The sequence below is a fragment of the Zeugodacus cucurbitae genome, chromosome 4, assembly GCF_028554725.1.
Source record: "Zeugodacus cucurbitae isolate PBARC_wt_2022May chromosome 4, idZeuCucr1.2, whole genome shotgun sequence".
NCBI lineage: Eukaryota > Metazoa > Arthropoda > Insecta > Diptera > Tephritidae > Zeugodacus > Zeugodacus cucurbitae.
In genome coordinates, this window is record NC_071669.1 from 33,103,383 (window position 1) to 33,125,988 (window position 22,606).

At 38.7% G+C, this 22,606-nt stretch overlaps 1 protein-coding gene and 1 long non-coding RNA gene across 7 annotated transcripts in view; one reads left to right on the forward strand and one right to left on the reverse strand.

Annotated features, from left to right (window-relative positions):
• Positions 1-1,101: 1,101 nt before the first annotated feature.
• Positions 1,102-22,606, reverse strand: part of LOC105220418 (acireductone dioxygenase) — a 137,592-nt gene continuing 116,087 nt past the window's right edge. The window contains exons 3-6 of one of the 6 annotated variants that reach the window (XM_054228899.1): positions 14,772-19,531; positions 11,440-14,713; positions 11,313-11,382; positions 1,102-6,478 (exon numbers count right to left, since the gene is read on the reverse strand). In XM_054228899.1, coding sequence (XP_054084874.1) covers positions 2,998-6,030 — 3,033 coding nt within the window. In that variant the 5' untranslated portion in view covers positions 6,031-6,478; positions 11,313-11,382; positions 11,440-14,713; positions 14,772-19,531 and the 3' untranslated portion in view covers positions 1,102-2,997. Of the gene's footprint in view, positions 6,479-11,312; positions 11,383-11,439; positions 19,532-22,606 lie in introns of those variants that run through there. The other 5 variants (XM_054228900.1, XM_054228901.1, XM_054228898.1 and 2 more) reach the window with 5 other exon arrangements.
• On the forward strand, positions 6,473-9,893 carry LOC105219892 (uncharacterized). The gene is made up of 4 exons (XR_003753124.2): positions 6,473-8,884; positions 8,947-9,244; positions 9,317-9,459; positions 9,519-9,893. It is a non-coding gene; the product is annotated as an uncharacterized LOC105219892 (long non-coding RNA).

Consider the following 22,606-nt stretch of genomic DNA (forward strand, 5'->3'; position numbering starts at 1 on the left):
TGATGAAGTATACGAAACAGGTGAAGATGAACTAGCTAAAGAAACTGAGTGCATACTCAAAACGAAGCGCTCTTTAAAAAAACGTAAAGTTGATAGTTCCCCAACAATTAAAAGCCCTTTGAAAAATAAAAATAAAGAAAATGCGGCCATGAATGACAGCAAAACTCACCGACCACCACCAATTATAATAAATGATGCTAAAGATTTCAATAAATTACATTGGGATATTATCGCTCTACCAAAACCGAATTTTTTAATAAAGCTTTTGAGTAACGGTGCCTACAACCAAAAATTCTTCTCAAACGAAAATATACCTTGGTTTAGCTACGAGAGCAAACATAAGAGGCCAATAAAAGTAATGATAAAAAATTTACACCACTCATGTGATACTCAATCCATCTTGAACGACCTTAAAGAAACTTTAATGTTTTAAATGCAATTAACAAACTTAAGTGGAAGACTAAAGAACTGCTAGATATGTTCTTAGTAGTATTCGATGCTATCGAGGACATTAAGAAAGTTTATCAGATCAAAAGCATTATTAATACCGTTATCAAGGTTGAGCCTATCAAACTGAATGCACCAAAGCCGAAAAAGATCCTGCCAAATGTTGCAACTGCGGCGATTCCCATCCTGCAAGCTAACAATGGTCTTTCCAAAATTAAAAATGAATTGGAAGTTATTCTAAACGACAGAAATATTGATGTATGTTTGTTGTCCGAAACACATTTTACGAACCATTCACTCAGCATTAGGAGGAAGCGCGGTTTAAATCAAAAGTATTATTAAACATTTCGAAGAGTCCGCCCAGGCATAATATCAAAACTGATACTTATACGAGTTTATTAAAAAAATATGACGGAAGGTACATCATGGGTGGTGACTTTAATGCAAAACACACTCATTGGGGATCACGTCTAACTACAACCAAAGGTCGAGAACTTCTGAAAGCTATACAAGTTATTGGATGCAATGTTATTTCGACAGGGAGACCCACTTATTGGCCAGCAGATAGTAGGAAATTACCAGATATTCTTGACTTTTTTGTCATCAACAAAGTATCGAAAATCAATTTACGTAATGAATATAGCTCAGAAATAAGCTCTGATCATTCACCAGTGCTACTAACTTTATATGAAAAACCAGTAATTCGGTCCTGCATGTGTTCTTTATCTAATAAACATACTGATTGGTATAAATTTAATACTATATTGAATAAAGCCGATTTTAAACTAAAGCGTGAAGTTGTGAGGTTGAATTTTTCACAAAAGTAATTTAAAATGCTGCATGGAACAGTACACCGAATATTCGCGTGACTCTAAGTGGAAACAAATTCCCAAAATACATATTAGAAAAAAACTATTCCTACAAAACGCAACTGTCCAGACTCATTGTTGATAAAACTAACGATTATTCGCTCTGGAAAGCTCCCAGGAATATCAATAAATAAATAAAACATGTCGCACCAATAAAATTGAAGTATTTGCAAATCATTTGAGAAACACATTTACATCTAACGATAGACATGAGCTAAACTGTGAAAATAGTTGGATGGTTCCACTCGTCAGCATTTCTCCAGTTACTAGTAAAAAATTAAAAGGCTTATTGCGTTCCTACAAGGCTCAAAAAAGATCCTGGGTTTGGTTTAATAACCGGAGAAATATTACGCAATCTACCAAAGAATTGTATAAAAAAATTATAAACATAGTAAACAGCGCATTATACTTAAGATACGTTCCATCGCTTTGGAAAGTATCTGAAGTTATTATGATACCTAAGCCGGGTAAACCACTACATGATTTCACACCTTATAGAACAATATCGCTGCTGCCAGCTCTATCGAAAGTCTTCGAGAATGTTCTCATAAAGAGGCTCAAATCAATAAAGTTCGGAAACACCTTATACCAGTACATCAGTTCGGCTTTCGTGATCATTATTCAACAATTGACCAGGTACACCGAATCGTTATTTTCATTGGAAATGATATTGGACGTGCTCTGTTCGATAGCTCCGGCAATCTTCTCTTATTAACATAGCTGAGTTCGTATTTTTATAAATTATTCGGCATTTTTAATAGAAGTATCTTTCGAGCAGTAGGAATTTTCTTAAGTCCATAAAAGTATATGATTCATTTGGAAGCAAAAAAAGAGGAACTTCTATTTTAATAAATGTTCCATTTAGTAACTATGGGAAAATAAATATATACATACGAAGTGGGGGGTTTGACTTCGTTGCGTTTCTCATATCTCTTCAGACAGGCCTGTGCCACAGTTTGCATTTGATGTTTAGATAGAGAGAGCCCTCTGAATTACGCCTGTAAGGAGGATGTGACCAAAACACGTCTTGGCACACTTTTCAAGGATTATCACGACCTACTCATTCTACCTCATTTTAATATATTTAAATCGTGACGATGGAACAGATGTTCTTTGCGGGATATGGTCGAATATCAGTGTACTCTGCCCAATCCACAAAAAGGGAGACCCAACAATCTGTGCCAATTACCGTGGGATAAGCCTTCTCAACATGCTTATAAGGTTCTATCGAGCGTACTGAGTGAAAGACTAAAGTCCACCTTTAGCAAACTGATTGGATCTTATCAGTGTGGGTTTAAACCTGGAAAATCTACATCTGACCAGATATTCACCATGCGCCAAATCTTGGAAAATACTCGTCAAAAGAGGAAGGACCTCTCCGAGCCGTTCGATACCAAACGAGATTCAGACAAGGTGACTCACTATCGTGGGACTTCTTTAACCTGATGCTGGAGAAAATAATACGAGCTGCAAAGCTAAATAGAGAAAGTACAATTTTCTATGCAGCTGCTGGAATGCGATATCATTGGAAACAACACCCGTGCCGTTAGTTCTGTTTTTTCCAGACTGGAAAAGGAAGCGAAGCGTATGGGTCTGATGGTGAACGAGGACAAGACGAAATATCTGCTGTCATCAAACAAACATTCAGCGCATTCGCGTCTTGACTCCCATGTCATTGTTTTCAGTCATAACTTTGAAGTTGTAGATAATTTCGTACCTGGGCACCAGCATCAACAGGTGCTACTATGGACTGAGTACGCAATTGAAAAGTAAAGTCCTCTCTCGACGAACAAAAATCAAACTCTAGAAGTCTAGAAGCCAGGTCACTTTGCACTTGGTCTTTCCACCGGAGTGGAGGTCGTCCTCTTCCGCGGCTTCCTCCAGCGGGTACTGCATCGAATACTTTCAGAACTGGAGTGTTTTCTTCCATCCGTACAACATGACTTAGCCAGCGTAGCCGCTGTCTTTTTATTCGCTGAACTATGTCAATGTCGTCGTATAAATCGTACAGCTCATCGTTCCATCGTCTGCGGTATTCGCCGTTGCCAATGTTAAGAGGACCATAAATCTTGCGCAAAACCTTTCTCTCGAAAACCCCAAGAGTCGTCTCATCGGATGTTGTCATCGTCCACGCTTCAGCGCCATACATCAGGACGGGAATAATGAGCGACTTGTAGAGTTTGATTCTGGTTCGTCGAGAGAGGACTTTACTTTTCAATTGCCTACTCAGTCCAAAGTAGCACCTGTTGGCAAGAGTGATTCTGCGTTGGATTTCAAGGCTGACATTGTTGTTGTTGTTAATGCTGGTTCCCAGATAAACGAAATTATCTACAACTTCAATGTTATGACTGTCAACAGTGACGTGGGAGCCAAGACGCGAGTGCGCTGACTGTTTGTTTGATGACAGGAGATATTTCGTCTTGTCCTCATTCACCACCAGACCCATACGCTTCGCTTCTTTATCTAGTCTGAAAAACGCAGAACAAACGGCGCGGTTGTTGCTTCCGATGATATCAATATCATCGGCATACGCCAGGAGCTGTACACTCTTGTAGAAGATTGTACCCTCTCTATTTAGTTCTGCAGCTCGTATTATTTTTTCCAGCAATAGATTGAAGAAGTCGCACGATAGTGAGTCACCCTGTCTGAAGCCTCGTTTGGTATCGAACGGCTCGGAGAGGTCCTTCCCGATCCTGACGGAGCTTTTGGTGTTGCTCAACGTCAGCTTACATAGCCATATTAGTTTTGCAGGGATACCAAATTCAGACATCGCGGCATAAAGGCAGCTCCTTTTCGTGCTATCGAAGGCAGCTTTAAAATCGGTAAAAAGATGGTGAGTATCGATTCTTCTCTCTCGGGTCTTTTCCAAGATTTGGCGCATGGTGAATATCTGGTCCATTGTGGATTTTCCAGGTCTAAAGCCACACTGATAAGGTCCAATCAGTTCGTTGACGGTGGGCTTTAGTCTTTCACACAATACGCTCGACAAAACCTTATATGCGATATTGAGAAGACTTATACCACGGTAGTTGGCGCAGATTGTGGGGTCTCCCTTCTTATGGATTGGGCAGAGCACACTCAGATTCCAATCGTCAGGCATGCTTTCTTCCGACCATATTCTACAAAGAAGCTGATGCATGCACCTTATCAGTTCTTCGCCGCCGTATTTGAATAGCTCGGCCGGTAATCCATCGGCCCCCGCCGCTTTGTTGTTCTTCAAGCGGGTAATTGCTATTCGAATTTCTTCATGGTCGGGTAATGGAACATCTATTCCATCGTCATCGATTGGGGAATCGGGTTCGCCATCTCCTGGTGTTGTACTTTCACTGCCATTGAGCAGGTCGAAGAAGTGTTCCCTCCATAATTCCAGTGTGCTCTGGACATCCGTTACCAGATTACCTTCTCGGTCCCTACATGATAATGCTCCGGTCTTGAAACCTTCTGTTAATCGCCTCATCTTTTCATAAAATTTTCGAGCATTACCCATGTCGGCCAGTTTTTCATACTCACGCATTTCGGCCTCTTTCTTTTTACGTCTGCAAATGCGTCTCGCTTCCCTCTTCAGTTCTCGATATCTATCCCACCCCGAACGTGTTGTGGTCGATCGCAACGTTGCGAGGTAGGCAGTCTGTTTTCTCTCCACTGCGGAACGACAATTCTCATCGTACCAACTGGTTTTTTGGCGTTGACGGAGACCAATTGTTTCGGCTGCAGCGGTATGCAATGAGTTTGAGATGCCGTTCCACAGCTCCCTTATATCGAGATGCTGATGAGTGCTCTCAGAGAGCAGGAGTGCAAGTCGAGTAGAAAATTGTTCGGCTGTCGGTTCTGATTGCAGCTTTTCGACGTCGAACCTTCCTTGTGTTTGTTGACGGGCGTTCTTTGCTGCATAGAGGCGAGTGCGTATCTTTGCTGCTACTAGATAATGGTCCATGTCAATGTTTGGTCCTCGGAGCGTACGCACGTCTAAAACACTGGAGACATGTCTTCCGTCTATCACAACGTGATCGATTTGATTGCACGTGTTTCGATCAGGGGACAGCCACGTTGCTTGATGAATTTTTTTATGCTGGAATCTGGTACTACAGACAACCATATTTCGGGCCCCAGCGAAGTCGATCAGCCTCAGGCCGTTTGGCGATGTTTCGTCATGGAGGCTGAATTTTCCGACTGTTGTGCCAAAGACACCTTCTTTACCTACCCTGGCGTTAAAATCGCCAAGCACGATTTTGACATCGTGGCGGGGGCAGCGCTCATAGGTGCGTTCTAGGCGCTCATAGAAAGCATCTTTGGTCACATCGTCCTTCTCTTCCGTTGGGGCGTGGGCGCAAATCAGCAATATGTTGAAGAACCTCGCTTTGATGCGGATTGTGGAAAGACGTTCATCCACCGGGGTGAATGCCAGGACTCGGCGACGTAGTCTCTCTCCCACCACAAATCCAACACCGAATTTGCGCTCCTTTATATGGCCGCTGTAGTAGATGTCACAGGGACCCACCTTCTTCCGTCCTTGTCCCGTCCATCGCACTTCTTGGACGGCGGTGATGTCAGCCTTTAGTTGTATGAGGACATCAACCAGCTGGGCAGAGGCACCTTCCCAATTAAGAGTCCGGACATTCCAGGTGCATGCCCTCAAATCATGATCCTTAGTACGTTTGCCGGGGTCGTCATCAAGAGGGGGGTTTCTCATCCGAGGCTCGGTGTTTGTTTTCATTGGGGAGATTTTTTTATGTGGTGGGTCCCAAGCCCTACGCACAACCGCACAAGCGGGCTTCGCCTTCTCACTTTAGCTCGCCTCCAAACGGATGTCTGTTAGCTACCCAGGGGATACTTGGTCTAAAACCGGAAGTCGTGAGCTGCTTGAGTTGATATGCAAAAGAATCGTTCCTGGCCACTCCCAAGTGAATGGCAATCAGAACCTTTCCTCACTTGCGTGAACTTCTACATATGACCCCATCCCCCATAGACATAGTTCATCGAATAAAAAGACAGTGGCTACGCTTGCTAGGTCATGTTGTTCGAATGGACGAAAGTGCTCCAGCTCTGTTAGTGTTCGATGCAGTACCCGCTGGTGGAAGCCGAGGAAGAGGTAGACCTCAACTCCGATGGAAGGACCAGGTGGCGCCCTGTTGTGGACTCGGCAATAACCGCGTAAGCGATGTCTGCGCCAGTCAAGAAGAAGAAGAAATAAAGAAAATAAATATTATAAACAACATAATTCTAGTGAGGAAGAGCAATACATACGGAATTAACTGTTAACTGTGCACGAAAGCTTTTAATAATATTTATTACCAATATTTTGCAAAGAAAAGTTTCTTTTTTATTGCGCATTTATTAAAAGCTCTAAATGTGCATGTGACGTAGCATCTCGACAGGCAAAAGTTTATATGTAGCCATGTAAGACATGTTATAGAATGCATGTGGAGACCACACATTGCTCAATGGCAGCGATTTATGTCAGCGATCTCGACACGCAAATATGTACCCTGCAAGTCAGGAACCGGCGAATTCTTCTGTGAAAGGCCAGGGAGCGGTACTAGTAGTATCAAAGAAAGTTCCTATGCTATTCTTCTTGCACATTACATTCATCATTTAGCAATGTATATATACCTCCTGTACAATTGGGTGAATGATCTTAGTACAATCACGGATGAAAGACCCAAAACTGAGAACCAAAACTCCACGTGCACTTTCAGTACTGCGACCCTCAAAAGCCCAGAACGTATACCCCTATTTTTGGTTAGTTCTACCAAACTCCCAAATGAGAATTTAATTACAAAATCATTAATTATATTTCATATATATTTTTTGAAGTGAACAGTTGAAGTGAACACAAGTGCAATTTTCGGTGCCGTCGAAAAGTCTAAATTACATTGTTAAACTGAATGCGAAACCGAATTTTTTGTGCATAAAATAAATACACAGAGTCCTGGCGCGGATTTATAAAAACAATTTGTAGAAAAAAGGAGAAGGGAGAAAAAACAAGAAAAAACGTTAACTGCGGCTGTACCGAAGCTAATATACCCTTCACAGGTGCATTTCTTTTATTAACTATGTGTTTAAGCAAATCTAAAGACGTAAGAAAAAGTAAGTAAAAAAACAAGCCCTTGATTCCGATCGTTCAGTAGTATGGCAGCTATATGCTATAGTGATATTTTTTCTTTGATATAGTGTTTTTTTATATGATATAGTGGTCCGACATCGGCAGTTCCCACAAATGAGCAGCTTCTTGAAGAGAAAATAACATCTGCAAAATTTCAAAACGATATCTTAAAACTGAAGGACTAGTTCGTACATATACGGACAGACAGACAGACGGACATGGCTAATTCGACTCAGTTCAACATACTGATCATTTATATATATACTTTATAGGTGTATAATTGAAGCACTGGTATACTTACGTGCGGAATTATAACCAGAATGTGAAAGGGGCAAACACAAGATATTTATAAAACGTTATAAAAATTTATTCTTAGGTTTACTAAGTTGAACTTGTCCTTGATGGAGGATAATTTGTTTAATAAGAATGAATAAGCCAGACTCTCATGTGATACTAAATCCATCTTGAACGACCTTAAAGTGTTAATGTGTTAAATGCAATTAACAAACTTAAGTGGAAGACTAAAGAACCGCTAGATATGTTTTCAGTAGTATTCGATGCTACCGAGAACATTAAAAAAGTTTATCAGAACAAAAGCAGTCTTAATACCGTTATCAATGTTGAGCCTATCAAAGCCTCTAAATTAATCCCTCAGTGCAAAAACTGTCAAGCTTTTGGACATACAAAAAACTTCTGTGGTAAGCCATCGAGATATGTGAAATTTGGAGCAAACATCTTACAACTGAATGCACCAAAGCCGAAAAAGATCCTGCCATATGTTGCAACTGCGGCGATTCCCATCCTGCAAGCTACCGTGGTTGTGTTATTGCAACAGAACTGCAAAAAAGACAAAAAGAATGGCAATACAGATGAGGAGAATGTCAATGCTCAGGCGAAAAAGCCCGTTGCAGACAAAGGAAGTAAGACCCCTCCCATCAACTTCTAAACTTACATTTGCGCAAATGTCTAAGCAAGGCCAGACAAATAAAGTTCAAAAAAGTAGCCCGTTATCCTAAATTCTGGATAAACTAAACGAACAAGAAAAATTATTTAAGTGCATAAATGAGCGGCTCAGCGCTCTTGAATACCGTATACAATTTATTGATGAACAGTAACTCTTTGAAAATAATGCTATGTAACGCCAATGGTCTTTCCAAAAGTAAAAATGAATTGGAAGTTATTTTAAACGACAGAAATATTGATGTATGTTTGTTGTCCGAAACACATTTTTTGAACCATTCCCTACAAGACGGAGCTAACTCATTCACCACTACACATGCAAAGTTTTTCAGCTTTTACCAACACATACGCAATAGTAACTTTTTGTAGTTAAATGGCAATCTCGGTAGTTAGAAAAAATAATTTTTGTATGTATAAGAGAGATGCACGTACTACAATGAACCGATCAAAATCTCCGACATGGCCGCCATTCATATGAAAAAAAATTTGAAGTGAGTGGATGTAAGTGAGTATTAATAATTTGTTACTGATATTATTTTATATTTATAGTAAATTTTCTAATTACAGAGCGGTACTCGGAAGGCAAAGCGAGCTGCAACGCACATCTGGTGCGTATTTGCAAACTTCGGAGGAAAAACTAAAGCTTAAGCTGAATACCACCGATATACTCCCATAAAGGTAGCTATACTTGGTATCAGTGCGGGGAATCCTACCAGCAGTTCTTCAAGATATACAACGGCAATCGCTCATCAATCGTACATTACAATTCGTCATATAATGGAAAAAGCACTCGTAGTCCTTTGTGTGAGGAAGTAACAAATATCATATACCTAGAAATACAACACAAAATATGCTACAACAACAGGTATTTTTTGAAACTAATTTAATTGCAAAACTGAGACAAAACAATAATTTTGATATTCTTATTATTTAACAGAGTTGTTATTAATACTTCCCATGCTTATAATATTGGTGGATAATCGCCAAATGGTGTAACAAGTGTAGGAGCAACAACAAATAATACATATTCAAATTCACAACGAAAGCCAAAATCGCACAGCCCAACAGGCAAATAACAAGGTTTGTTCTACGAATATAGATATTTTAATTATTTCTAACCAACTTTAAATATTTTTCAGGCATCGGATCATGTACTACAAATTACATCGGACTTTTGGAGTAGCACTTTCAACACTTATTTTCGACGTGCTAAACACAGTGTCTCCTATGATGCCCTTGGATCTACACAATGGATAATTAACAGAGCTCTAAAAACAACATTGAGACGCCGAAGTTTCTCATCTTGCTTCTGATTTGATTATGAAGGCATTATTAGGCTTAACTTACAATTTATCATTTTCAATATTGTGATTGTTAACTTATAAATTTTGAACGTACGCAATAGCTCTAATTTTATTAATATAAATGTAAAATATTGTTAAATTATTATCTTATATACAAATGACTGTACGAATATATGTAACAATAGTAATAGTAGTGAAATTTAATTTGTATTGTAACAACACAAAAAAACAAAACTTAAAACTTTTGAGAAATTGTAAATTATAAAAATTTAATAATTAATACTAACTTTATATGTAAAATATGTAAATTTTGTCAATGTATAAATGATAGCCGCAAAAACGTTTGTAAAAATGAATGTTTACTTTCTACTGAAATGTTAATATTTAAAAATTAATCTATAATAGTTATTAAAAATGTAAAATACCATACTAATCTGTAAATGTAAATACCTCATACAATTAAATAAATAAAATTAAAACAATTTCAAATTTTCATTTTTAAACGGAAAAGTAGGTGACCTATATACTGAAGACCAATGGAGACCAATGAACCAAATTTAAGTAACGAAACGGTGACCCAACAAATGACGAATAAATTTCCCTTCTGTGACTAAAGGGTAACTCTGAAAATGATAAATCGAACAGTCTCCACTGATAGATGGCTGATTAAATAAAAAGCTACTACAGGGGGCTCTGCTAACCGCAGAGTGACATATGCCTTTCTAAAACAACAGAAAAATTAGAGAAGAAAGACATATGCAGGATTTGCTCCAAAATCAATGACAGAGAGCGAGCAAGATAATCACACCGACATGCTGTAAATGAGGAGAAATTTTAACTTTTTTCTAGAGAGACCGGTGTGATTATCTTGTTCGCTCTCTCTAATTGATTTTGGTGCAAATCCTGCTTATGTCTTTCTGCTCTAATTTTTCTATTGTTTTGGAAAGGCATATGTCACTCTGTGGTTAGCAGAGCCCCTGTAGTAGTTTTTTATTTAATCAGCCATCTATCAGTGGAGATTGTTCTATTTATCATTTTCAGGGTAACCCTTTAATCACAGGTATTGGTCATTTGTTGGGTCACCGTTTCGTTACTCAAATTTCGTTCGTTGGTCTTCATTCTATAAGTCACCTACTTTTCCGTTTAAAAATGGAAAATTGAAATTGTTTTATTTTTATTTATTTATTATAATTGTATGATGTATTTACATTTATAAATTAGTATGGTATAATATTTTACATTTTTAATAATCATTATAGATTAATTTTTAAATATTAGCTTTCAGTACAAAGTGAACTTTCTTTTTACAAACGTTTTTGCAGCTATCATTTATACATTGACAAAATTTACATATTTTACAAACTAAGTTAGTATTAATTATTAAATTTTTATTTTGTAATTAATTAATTAGCAAATGAATACATTAGTACTAAACGCGAACGATTTCCTTATAACTATCCTGTAAGGATCCAACGAAACTAATCAACCAATATTATTTGATGCCAATTCCACACAATCATATGCCATATGTACATCATAAAAGGGTTCAGCTCGTCGGAAATACATACATATGTATGTACATCTTAATACGCACTAACTCAACATGCACATACACGCATTTATATTTACCATGTTATTTTCCATTGTTTTCTGCGTTGTTGTTGTTGTTATCTATTGCACCAATTCTAAATCCAAAAACCTGAAATTATTTAAAATTACTAATTTGTATTATGTATTAAAAATATATGAAACATACCTCCACCAATTCCACCGTCACCTCCTTGCTCCTCCTTTGCTGAGCACACACGTATAACTACAATGAAATTATTTTAATTATAAAAACAAATAACAAAAGTAACATAAATAATGGCATTTTCATAAGTTCGATAAACATCCAAAAACACTTAATAAAATAAAAGAAATATTTAAAACGCACTTACATCCATTCACTTAAAATTTTATTTTCAAATGAATAGCGGCCATGGCGTCAATTTTTCCCGGTTCATTGTATCTCTCTCTCTTACACATACAAAAATTAGGGTTAATGAACTAACTACTCTAACTACCGAGATTGCCACTTAACTACAAAATGTTAGCAACGTGTATGTATTGGTAAAAGCTGAAAAAATTTGCATGTGTAGTGGTGTATGAGTTAGCTCAGTCTTGTAGGGAACTCTACTCGTCTTACAGGGTTCATTTTTAAAATTCAAAAATTATGACTTATACCACACTCCGTACTCAGCACGAGGAGGAAGCGCATAAAACATTTCGAAGAAGCTAAGATTAAGACTGATGAAATTCAAGCTACAGCAATTTCAGTAAAAATGCACAGTCAGTCATTATACTTAATTGCTCTATATAGTCCGCCCAGGCATAATATCAAAACTGATACTTATACGAGTTTATTAAAAAAAATATGATATATATTATTGGATGCAATGTTATTTCGACAGGGAGACCCACTTATTGGCCTGCAGATAGTAGGAAATTACCAGATATTCTTGACTTTTTTGTCATCAACAAAGTATCGAAAATCAATTTACGTATTGAATATAGCTCAGCTTTAAGCTCTGATCATTCACCAGTGTTACTAATCCAATGTGAAAAACCAGTAATTTCGTCCGGCACGTCTTCTTTATCTAATAAACGTACTGATTGGTATAAATTTAAGACTATACTGAATAAAGACTAATTTAAGCTGAAGCGCATATCGACAGATGTTGACTTAGATTGTGAAGTTGAATCTTTCACAAAAGTAATTCAAAATGCTGCGTGGAAGAGTACACCTAATATCCGCGTGAATCTATGTGGAAACAATTTTCCAAAATACATCATTGGTCACTTTGACGAAGATGGCAGCAAACAAGGTCGGCTGCTCTCAAAATAGATCTTAATAGATGTACAGCGGAACTAAAAAACAAAAATTAGACAGTTTAAAAAATATTCCTTCAAAAGAAATACCTAACTCACTGTTGATAAAACTACCGAATATTCGCTCTGGAAAGCTGCAAGGAATATTAATAAACAAATAAAATATGTCGCACCAATAAAATTAAACTGAACTGAATGGGCCAAAACGAATGCAAAAAAGCTGCAGTATTTGCAAATCATTTGAGAAACACATTTACACCTAACGATGAACATGAGCTAAACTATGAAAAAAGTTGGTTGGATACACTCGTCAGCATTTCTCCAGTTACTAATAAAGAAATTATAAGTCTTATTAAGTTCCTACAAGGCTCAAAAAAGCTCCTAGGTTTGATTTAATAACCGGAGAAATATTACGCAATCTACCAAAGAATTGTATAAAAAATTGTAAACATTGTAAACAGCGCATTATACTTAAGATACGTTCCATCGCTTTGGAAAGTATCTGAAGTTATTATGATACCTAAGCCGAGTAAACCACTACATGATTTCACACCTTATAGATCAATATCGCTGCTGCCAGCTCTATCGAAAGTGTTCGAGAATGTTCTCATAAAGAGTCTCAAATCAATAAAAATCGAAAACACCTTATACCAGTACATCAGTTCGGCTTTCGTGATCATCATTCAACAATTGACCAGGTACACCGAATCGTTAATTTCGTTGAAAATGCTATGGATAAAAAGAACGTTTGTTCGGCGGCCTTCTTAGACGTGTCTCAGACTTTTGATAGAGTTTGGCATTCGGGTCTACTGCTGAAATTGAAATGCATGTTAGCCAAACAATATTGCGAAATAATTTCTTCCTACCTAAAAGATAAATACTTTCGCATAAAACAAGATGATGCATACTCAAACTTGTAAGCGTGTTGGGGCCAATGATTTACTTGCTTGTTACAAGTGATATCCCCACTGACTCAAGGTATGTGACAGCGACATTTGAGGATGATACAGCCCTGTTAGCAGCAGGAGAATCAACTTCAGTATGTACCCTTCTAGTGCAAACAGCAGTCAATGCAATTACTAAATGGGCTTCCAAGTGGCGCATTAAATTAAACGATTCCAAATCAATGCACGTAGACTTTACTTTAAAATAACATCATACCATCCCATTTATATAAATGGTACTCCTATACCACATCATGTGCTGAACACATAGAAAACGACAAGCGACGAGCGACATCTGTCAAATATTAAAATACACGCGTTCTTATGGGCACAGTTTTTTAGACAACAGCACGACTACGCGACAACAGGCTTGTAGTTGTCGTTGTCGCTAAAGTAAAAATGTTTCTAATTTTGACGTCGATAATGGGCAGCTGTAGAGTTGCTACTAATATGTTAAATGTAAAATTATTAAAAGTTATAACAAATATGACGTTATTTTGCCAGCAGAAACGTAAAATAGCTTTGATATATCATTTATAATAACAATCGATTATTTAAAGCAAACAAATCGACCATTTTTACATTTTTTGCACATATAATTTCACTTTAAACTAAATATGTAAATTTTATTGAAGTGAAAGATTTAGTACGGCAACAATGAAATTGCTGTTTGATATGTCGCTGTCGTCTTCAAAATATTCAAGACGCTTGATTCAAAGCGAAATTTGTGATTAGCCGTCGCTACGTCGTGTCGTGTCGTCGTCTTTGTGTTCAGCACTTCACAATATTGCTAAGTACCTAGGAATCACCCTAGATGCTAAGTTTCGCTGGAAAGAGCATGTCAAGAAAAAAAGATGTGAGCTGGATTTAAAATTTGCCAAGTTGTACCATCTGGTCGGTAGGAGATCCACGCTTTCAATCGCAAGCAAGCTGTTTATGTATAATCAAGTACTAAAGCCAATGGAGCTCAACTATGGGGTTGCTCAAGTCGAAACTGTATTGCCCGCATTCAGCGCTTCCAAAATAATGTACTAAGAAGTATAGTTAATGCGAAATTAAACGAAATAACCAAACTTGCAAAGACTCATGAAATGAGGCTTATACAGCATGTAAATGAAGAGGCATCCAGACTCATCGGTACCGCTGAACGAGAAAACTGACTGAAAGTAAGAGGTCTTCAGACTTAGCAAGGCAACTGTAACAGCAAATAGATTTCTCTAACATTTAGCTTTTAATTATTATTTTTAACTTATGGTATGTTAGATCTGCTCACCTTCACCGTGATCTTGGTGTGAATTCAGTAGTAAACGAAATAACCAAACTTGCAAAGACTCACAAAATGAGGCTTATACAGCATGTAAATGAAGAAGCATCCAGACTCATCGGAACTGCTGAACGAGAAAACCGACTGAAACGTAAGAGGCCTTAGCAAGGCAACTGTAGCAGCAAATGAATTCCTCTAACATTTAGCTTTTAATTATTATTTTTAACTTATTAGAATTGAATTGTTGTTGGTATTTGATCATTGTATACTAGGTACAATTTTAATAAAAAACAAAATAAAAAATCCTTGACGAGGTACTTCTTATCACGGGAACCAAGAAAACTTTTGAGAAGAATGGATATGGCTCCATAATTGACATCGCATATGTATGTAAGTAGGTCGCTAGCAGGCAAGACGAAGTGGCTAAATGTGATATATACACACATTGTGACCACCAAGCCATAATTATGGATGTTGGCAACATAGATAAATTCAAAGATAGAAGAATGGGGGCCATAAAAGCGGTTTAGGTTTATGATTGTTAAATACCTCAGATGATGCGAATAGATATGCGAAACTACTGGTAGATCATATTAGCAGAGCTTGTGATGCTGCCATGATAAGAAAAAAGGACAACCCCCGTCGGAAATTGGTATACTGGTGGAATACCGAAAGCAGATTTGAGAAAAAGCTGCAACGAATCCAGACGTCAATATCAAAGGAGCAGAGGTACTGAGGAAAATGAGCGACTACGTGGATTTAAAAAAAATGCATGCAGAACTCTAACCCGCAATCAAAAAATGTAAATAATTATGCTTCAAGGAGCTCTGTGACAAAGCGGATGAAAACCCATGAGCTGGTGCGTACAAAACAATAATGACTAAAGTTAGATATTATAAATGACAAATTCCGACCTTTCCTGTACTACTGGAAGATGTAGTAGAAACGTTGTTTCCTCCACAACATGCGAACTCAGAGGGAGAATTCGGTCAATGATACCGAGGTAGTACAAGCAGCGGAACGTTTTGGAAATGCAAAAGCACCTGGCTTGGATGGCATACTAAATAGGGCCTTGAAAATTGCCGTACAACATAAAACTGAATCGTTCACAGAATGTTTCAATAAATGTCTCAGAGTTGACAACTTGCCAAACATATGGAAAAAGCAGCGATGGGTAGTGCCATCAAAACAAACAAGGCACCAGGGGACCAAAGTTCGTACAGGCCACTCTGTATGATTGACACTATTGGCCAAATCTTCGAACGCTTAATATGCGATCGCATAGAAAAACTTCTGAGGAAGTAGAGGGCCTGTCTGATATGCAATACGACGCAATAAGAAAACTGAATGAAATAGCAAATAAAGTAATTGAGGGCAGTTGAGGGTTGTATGGTTCCAAAAAATGTTGTGCAGTTGTTACATTGGATGTTAAAAATGCATTAAATTCTGCATGCTTAAAACGCCATCATACCTCTTGCGTATCATTAGAAGGTATCTGTCCGGTAGAGTACTGTTGTATGACACTGATGAAGGTGTAAAGAGATATGAAGAGAGTGGTGGTGCTGCACTGGGGATAAAAGAGCGATTAACAACCGCGAAGCTCCATTTGGCAGGACAGAAAACGGTAGCAGTGTTAATTACCAGTAGAAAGAAAACGGAAGTCAGCACATTGAACATTGACGGTTATAATATTACGACGCAGTCATGTTTAAAATATTTTGGCGTAATGATAGATGCAAGATTAAATTCTAAAACACATATAGAAAAAGTCTGTGAAAAAGCGCGAGTAAACCGTGCATTAACGCGAATAATGGCCAACATAGGCGGGCCTAGCCAGATCAGAAGACTACTGTTGGCCAAAGTCACCAAATCGATTGTTATGTATGCAGCACCAGTATGGCCCAACGCATTAATGCTGAAGACGTGAAACCGGTGAAATCCCTATTCCGGCTCAGTGCATTTAGAGTTGCCAGTGCTTTCCGGACAGTGTCTCATGAAGCCGCAGCAGTCTTATTAGGTATAATGCCACCTGATATAATGGCTTTGGAGTACAAGAAAGTATACGGGAGAAGGAAAAATATCAAGGTTGATCAACAATGTTGAAACCTGGGTTAGTAGAAAGCAAGGTGAAGTAGACTTCTACATGACGCAATTCCTAAGTGGTCACGGCTGCTTTAGAGAATATCTTTATAAATATGGCCCCGATGACGGAGAAATGTGCTCATTTTGTGGCAGTGTCAAAGAAAATGCTGAACACGTATTATTCTATTGCCCAAAGTATGAGGCTGATAGAAAATGTTTGGAAGAACAAACTTTGGAGAGAATAATGCCCGAAAATATAATTCTACACATGCTGCGATCAGAGCAAGTGTGGTATTACGTAAAATATTGGACCGCGAAGTTCCTTGTCGAGCAGGGAAGACTAGCAAATATCCGTAAACCGAGAACAAACCCCTGAGATGTTGAAGCCAATAGGCTTAGCTGCCCCTGCGATGTAATACCTAATGGTAGTTCCGCAGAGCAATTTTTACCAACAGCTAAGAGCTTTTATGTGAGACGGTTTCTATTGGGTTAAAGCCCCACACTACTATTGAAAGGGCAACAGTGTCTTTCGATGATTTTCCATCCCGTTAAAAAATAGGTAAAATGTGTATACACACTTAAATCAACCCTTCTCTCGTACAGCACCCAGAATGAGAGAAAGAAGCAACCGAAGTTCTCGTGTGTTTGAACAAGTTTTGTTTTGAGCTATATCATGGTTGGTTGTGAAGTATTATTTTGCTTGTTTTCTTTACATCAGTGATCTGCAGCCTAATTAAAGATTAAATTATTGAAACAAACATTTTTAAATAAGTAAAACGAAAAATATGATTGTAAATTTTAGAATAGAATAATATTATCTTGACTTAAATTGTAATTAATTTTCCATACTGATATTTCAAACCTCGTGCGGCGCGTTAATGGTACGCAACCTAATTGGTGTTCTTATGGTAGCTGCGTTGAACTCTCGAGGGGATGGCGGTAGGTGCTGCAAGCAAATCCAGAATTGCACACCAGATATTAGGTTGAATGTCACATTTTTTACGTGCAACCATTTAGTCATCTACATAGATTTGACTTCCACGAAGCGCTAGTGCAACAAGCACGTGAAGAATTTGAACGACATGGTTTAGTTGCGTTTGTAACCGTTTATCATCGCGACTGGGTTTTGGCAATGAGCTAGAGGGCAAAGTAGATACACTATTTTTGGACTTACCGGCAGCTCAGTTGACTGTACCATTAGCAGCTAAAACATTAAAATCAGACGGTAAATTTAAGTGAGTGTTTGTAATCGTAAAAATTTTAAATCTTCTTGTACGTTTAATTAGGAGGACATTTTTGATTAATTTTCACCTTATATTAAGGAATCATAACATTGTTGTATTGCTTTACAAGGACATGTATTCACCGAAGTTAGTTCAATGGGAATACCACAGCAAGAGCCTGATGTTAAGACTAGAACATTGTCCGCAAGGTTCAGAAAGGTAATTATTATCATCATTTATGTTGTAAAAATTAAAATTTTACTTTATATTTTAAAGAAACCACTCTTCGCAAAAAGTGCATAAATCTAGTATTGTTATTAAACTCTCATTTGGGATTTTGCTATAAATAACCGAAAATAGCGGGTGTATTTCTTTTCACCGTACTCACCTTGTGATTAATAACCGAAAGTTTTATAAGTTTACAAACTCGGTTTATTTCACGGGTGATAAGGTATAAAAAAGGTAAGTATATAACAAAGGTAAGTATATGACAATGGTAAGTATAGAACGGGTAAGTATAAAAAACTCTAGGTGTATTGCGAATAAATTGCGACCACGGACGGCAGGATGTGTCTTTAACGAAACTCGGCGACAGACTGTCTGTAAGCGATTTTGCCTTGACCTAACAAGGCAAAAAAGGCAATCAGCGCGATCGCTCCTCCTTCTTTTTTGTTCCTTTTGGGGTGGTGTTCTCATATGTGGTGTAGGCGTGGTATAGTGATGTGGATGTTGAGTGGTGTTGTGATGATGTGGGGAGTGTGGTGAATGCGCCGTGTCAGTGTTGTGTGGTGGAGTAAAAATGTGGTGTTGTAGTGTGTTTGGTTGAGGGAGCTAAGACTCATTTAGACATCCCGGGTACCCTAGGTGAGTAATTAGCCTAGTAGTCTTTGCAGTTGCTGTAAAGTAGCCACCACATTGCTGAGCCCAGTGGACCGGCGGGACGGCGACCTGTGAGGACGGCAGCGCGTGAATGTGCCATATGTTGGGCGTCGACTACGAAAATGTCGTGGTTGCCTTCGTGCAACATGGTTCGCCTGCGGGCGACGGTTCGAACCACGGTCGTGGGGGCAGGTGTTTGTCCGCCATATCGATGAAGTAGGGTGTGATGCGTTCGCATGCATATTTGGCACCCAGAGCTGGAAGTATACTCCGGCGTGGAGTGGGTAGTCACCAAGCAATTCAGGCAGTGGCCATGTGCCTGGGCGACCTGTTGTCGTAGCGGCGGTAGAATCTTCTTGAAGATGCTGCAGTGTGGCAACCGGTGTGGGCGCCGACAAAGTGGGCATCGGGTGCGCTGCGGATCTGCTGGCACCGGCGTCGGGTTCCGCGTGATGCATGGGCAACAGTTAGTGGCGCTATGGCCGCAGGGTTTCGAGAAGCTGGAGTGGGCCCGGGGCGTGTCACGTAGATAGTTGACCGAACGGCTGGCGTTGGTGTTGTGGGCATATCGCTATCCATATTTACCTGTCAAAATAGTATTAATATTATATGCGTGTTGCAAATATTGGTATGTTAGTTGGTGCGTCGTTATGTAGCATGCGTTGGCCGTCATGTGGATCGACCATTTATAATTTGTTTTTATAGTTTCATTAATTATTCATGATTTATTGTACGGATTGATCGGTTTATCGTTTTGCGTACGGAGATAAACTACGCGAATATGACCGTCGGAGCCGTAGTAAAGCTTCTCTATGCGCCCAAGCCGCCATTCGGTGGGGGGAGACAATCATCATTAATTAAGACATAGTCTCCCAGCTTTGGCGCATTTTCTGGTGTCTTCCACCGGTACCTTCTGTGGAGGTCTTTTAAATAATCTTCTTTCCATCGAAGGCTGAAATCATGATGGAGGATTTTAATTCTTTACATCTATTTAATAAGGAAAGCGGCTCCACGCCTGGCTCAGGTGTGGCCAGAATGGGCGCCCATTTTTTTTTTATTTGTTAAATCGAATGTACAACTATTGAAGAAGAAAAAAATAGACCCATCGAAAACCGTTAAGCGCGTAAGAATTTGTTTAAGGATGCAAGGCGAAAAATTTATTATTGTAAATTGTTTTGGTCCATAAGATGGGCAGATTTTCGGGGTCGGTTAGGTCAATTGTGATCACGAACTTCGTGCGAACGGTTGTATTTAGTGGCCTCGATTTTCATTCTGAACTCAAATTTAAAAGTTTTATATAAATTTTTAAGTTATATTTTGAGCAACAAAATGAATAGAAAGATTTCGAGAGAAGATCAAAAGACGAGCAAGGGATAGCCATCCCAGCAGACCGAGAAAACGACCAAATCCTTCGAAAAATAGGGACGATGTAACGACTGCGAGTGCATCTGCCAAAAAAATTAAAAAGTCGCCCGAGATCAACGTACCTGAAAATGCCGAAAAACATTATCGCATAATTGATTTTTTATTAGTGTTCTCGGCAATTTCCCAGCTCGTGAAGCGCGCAAAGTGTGACGGGAAAATTCACTTCAAATCTTGCAAGAAAGAAGGTCTTGGGTTTTCTATTCAAGTAAAATGTGATAAGTGCACGATGCATGTGTATATTGGGTCAAGTGACAAAATAGGCCGTATTTACGAGGTAAATTATAGATTTGCTTTTGTTATGCGTATGTTAGGCTTAGGCTTAGCAGGTTGCAATAAATTTTGCGGATTGATGGATATATCGAGTTATTTTGTGACTAAGGCGGTGTATAATATCTATACGAAAAGAATGTGTGATCAAATAAAATCCGTCGCAGAATCATTGTACTCCATGGCTGCTGAACAAGAAAAAAAGAAACGGGCGAAGAAAATGATATACAGAATACTACAGATCTGACTGTTTCCGGTGATGGGACGTGGCAAAAGCGAGGTTTTTCGTCATTGTACGGTGTTTCTTCACTCATTGGATACTACACGGGAAAAGTGATAGATATTTGCGTGAAAAGTGGGATCTGTCAGACGTGTAAATTGTGGGAAACAAAATTAAATTCAGTGGAATTCGAAGAATGGCACGAAAATCACGTAGCCCTGGGTGAATGTCAAGCAAATCATGTAGGACCTGCAGGGTTTCAGCAATAAAAGAAATGTTCCAGCGATCGGAAGAAAAATACGGGGTCAAGTATAAATACTACATCGGAGACGGTGATAGTAAAACCTACACCGGAGTAATTAAATCCCAACCATACGGCGAAGACTTTATAATACATAAAAAAGAATGTGTCGGCCATGTACAAAAAAGAATGGGAAAACGGTTACGTGATATGGTAAAAAACACAACAGTAGAGACGGTAATCAAAACAGGAAAAAAGCTGGTCAAAGAAGAAGGAGTAGAAGTCTCGGCGGGAAAGGTAAACTTACTGGAAAAACAATAGACAAATTAACTGTATATTAGGGCTTAGCAATCAGAAGAAATTGTGATTCACTGACAAACATGAAGGATGCGATTTGGGCGACCTTTTTCCATTATAAATCCACGAACGACGATCCACAGCATCATAAATGTCCTGCTGGTGCTGACTCTTGGTGCGAGTATCAAAAAGCTTTGGCTACCACCGGCATACAAAATTTTCACCACGATTATGTACCTTTTCCGGATGACGTGATAACAGCAATCGAGCCAATTTATCAAGATTTGAGCAAAGACGAGCTTCTACAACGTTGTCTTGGTGGATTTACCCAAAATAATAATGAAAGTTTGAATCAACTTATATGGAGAATTAGTCCAAAAATTCTAGCCAGCAGCCCTACAATAATAGAAATTGCAGCAAATGCAGCTGCCTGCACTTTCAATGAAGGATATATTGCTTTACTTGCATTTCTTCAAGAGATGGAAGTCACAACCGGCCCAAGTGCTCACGAATATATGAAAAGATTTGATGAATCTCGCATTCTGAAAGGTGAGGAAAAGGCTTCCCTTCAGACAAAAGAGGCGAGAATTTTGAGAAGAATGAAGGAAAAAGATGCTGAAGACCTGGCAAATGCAGCTGGAGCACTGCTTTATGGTGCTGGCATCGACGACTCTGTGTAAGTGCGAAGAATCAATTTATATCCTTTCAATTTTCTTGTCCAAAACTTTGAACGCGTTTTTCTCGAAACGCCTTTTTTGAAGTCGGTGTCCACGATAACTCAAAAAGTTATGCACCGATCGTATTGAAATTTTGCACACTTGTGCAACATAGAATTGACTCCCAGCCAACGGTCCCATTTTAACGGGTGATTTTTTTGAGGTTAGGATTTTCATGCATTAGTATTTGACAGATCACGTGGGATTTCAGACATGGTGTCAAAGAGAAAGATGCTCAGTATGCTTTGACATTTCATCATGAATAGACTTACTAACGAGCAACGCTTGCAAATCATTGAATTTTATTACCAAAATCAGTGTTCGGTGTTCCGCTTTTTTATCGACAAATTTTGTTCAGCGATGAGGCTCATTTCTGGTTGAATGGCTACGTAAATAAGCAAAATTGCCGCATTTGGGGTGAAGAGCAACCAGAAGCCGTTCAAGAACTGCCCATGCATCCCGAAAAATGCACTGTTTGGTGTGGTTTGTACGCT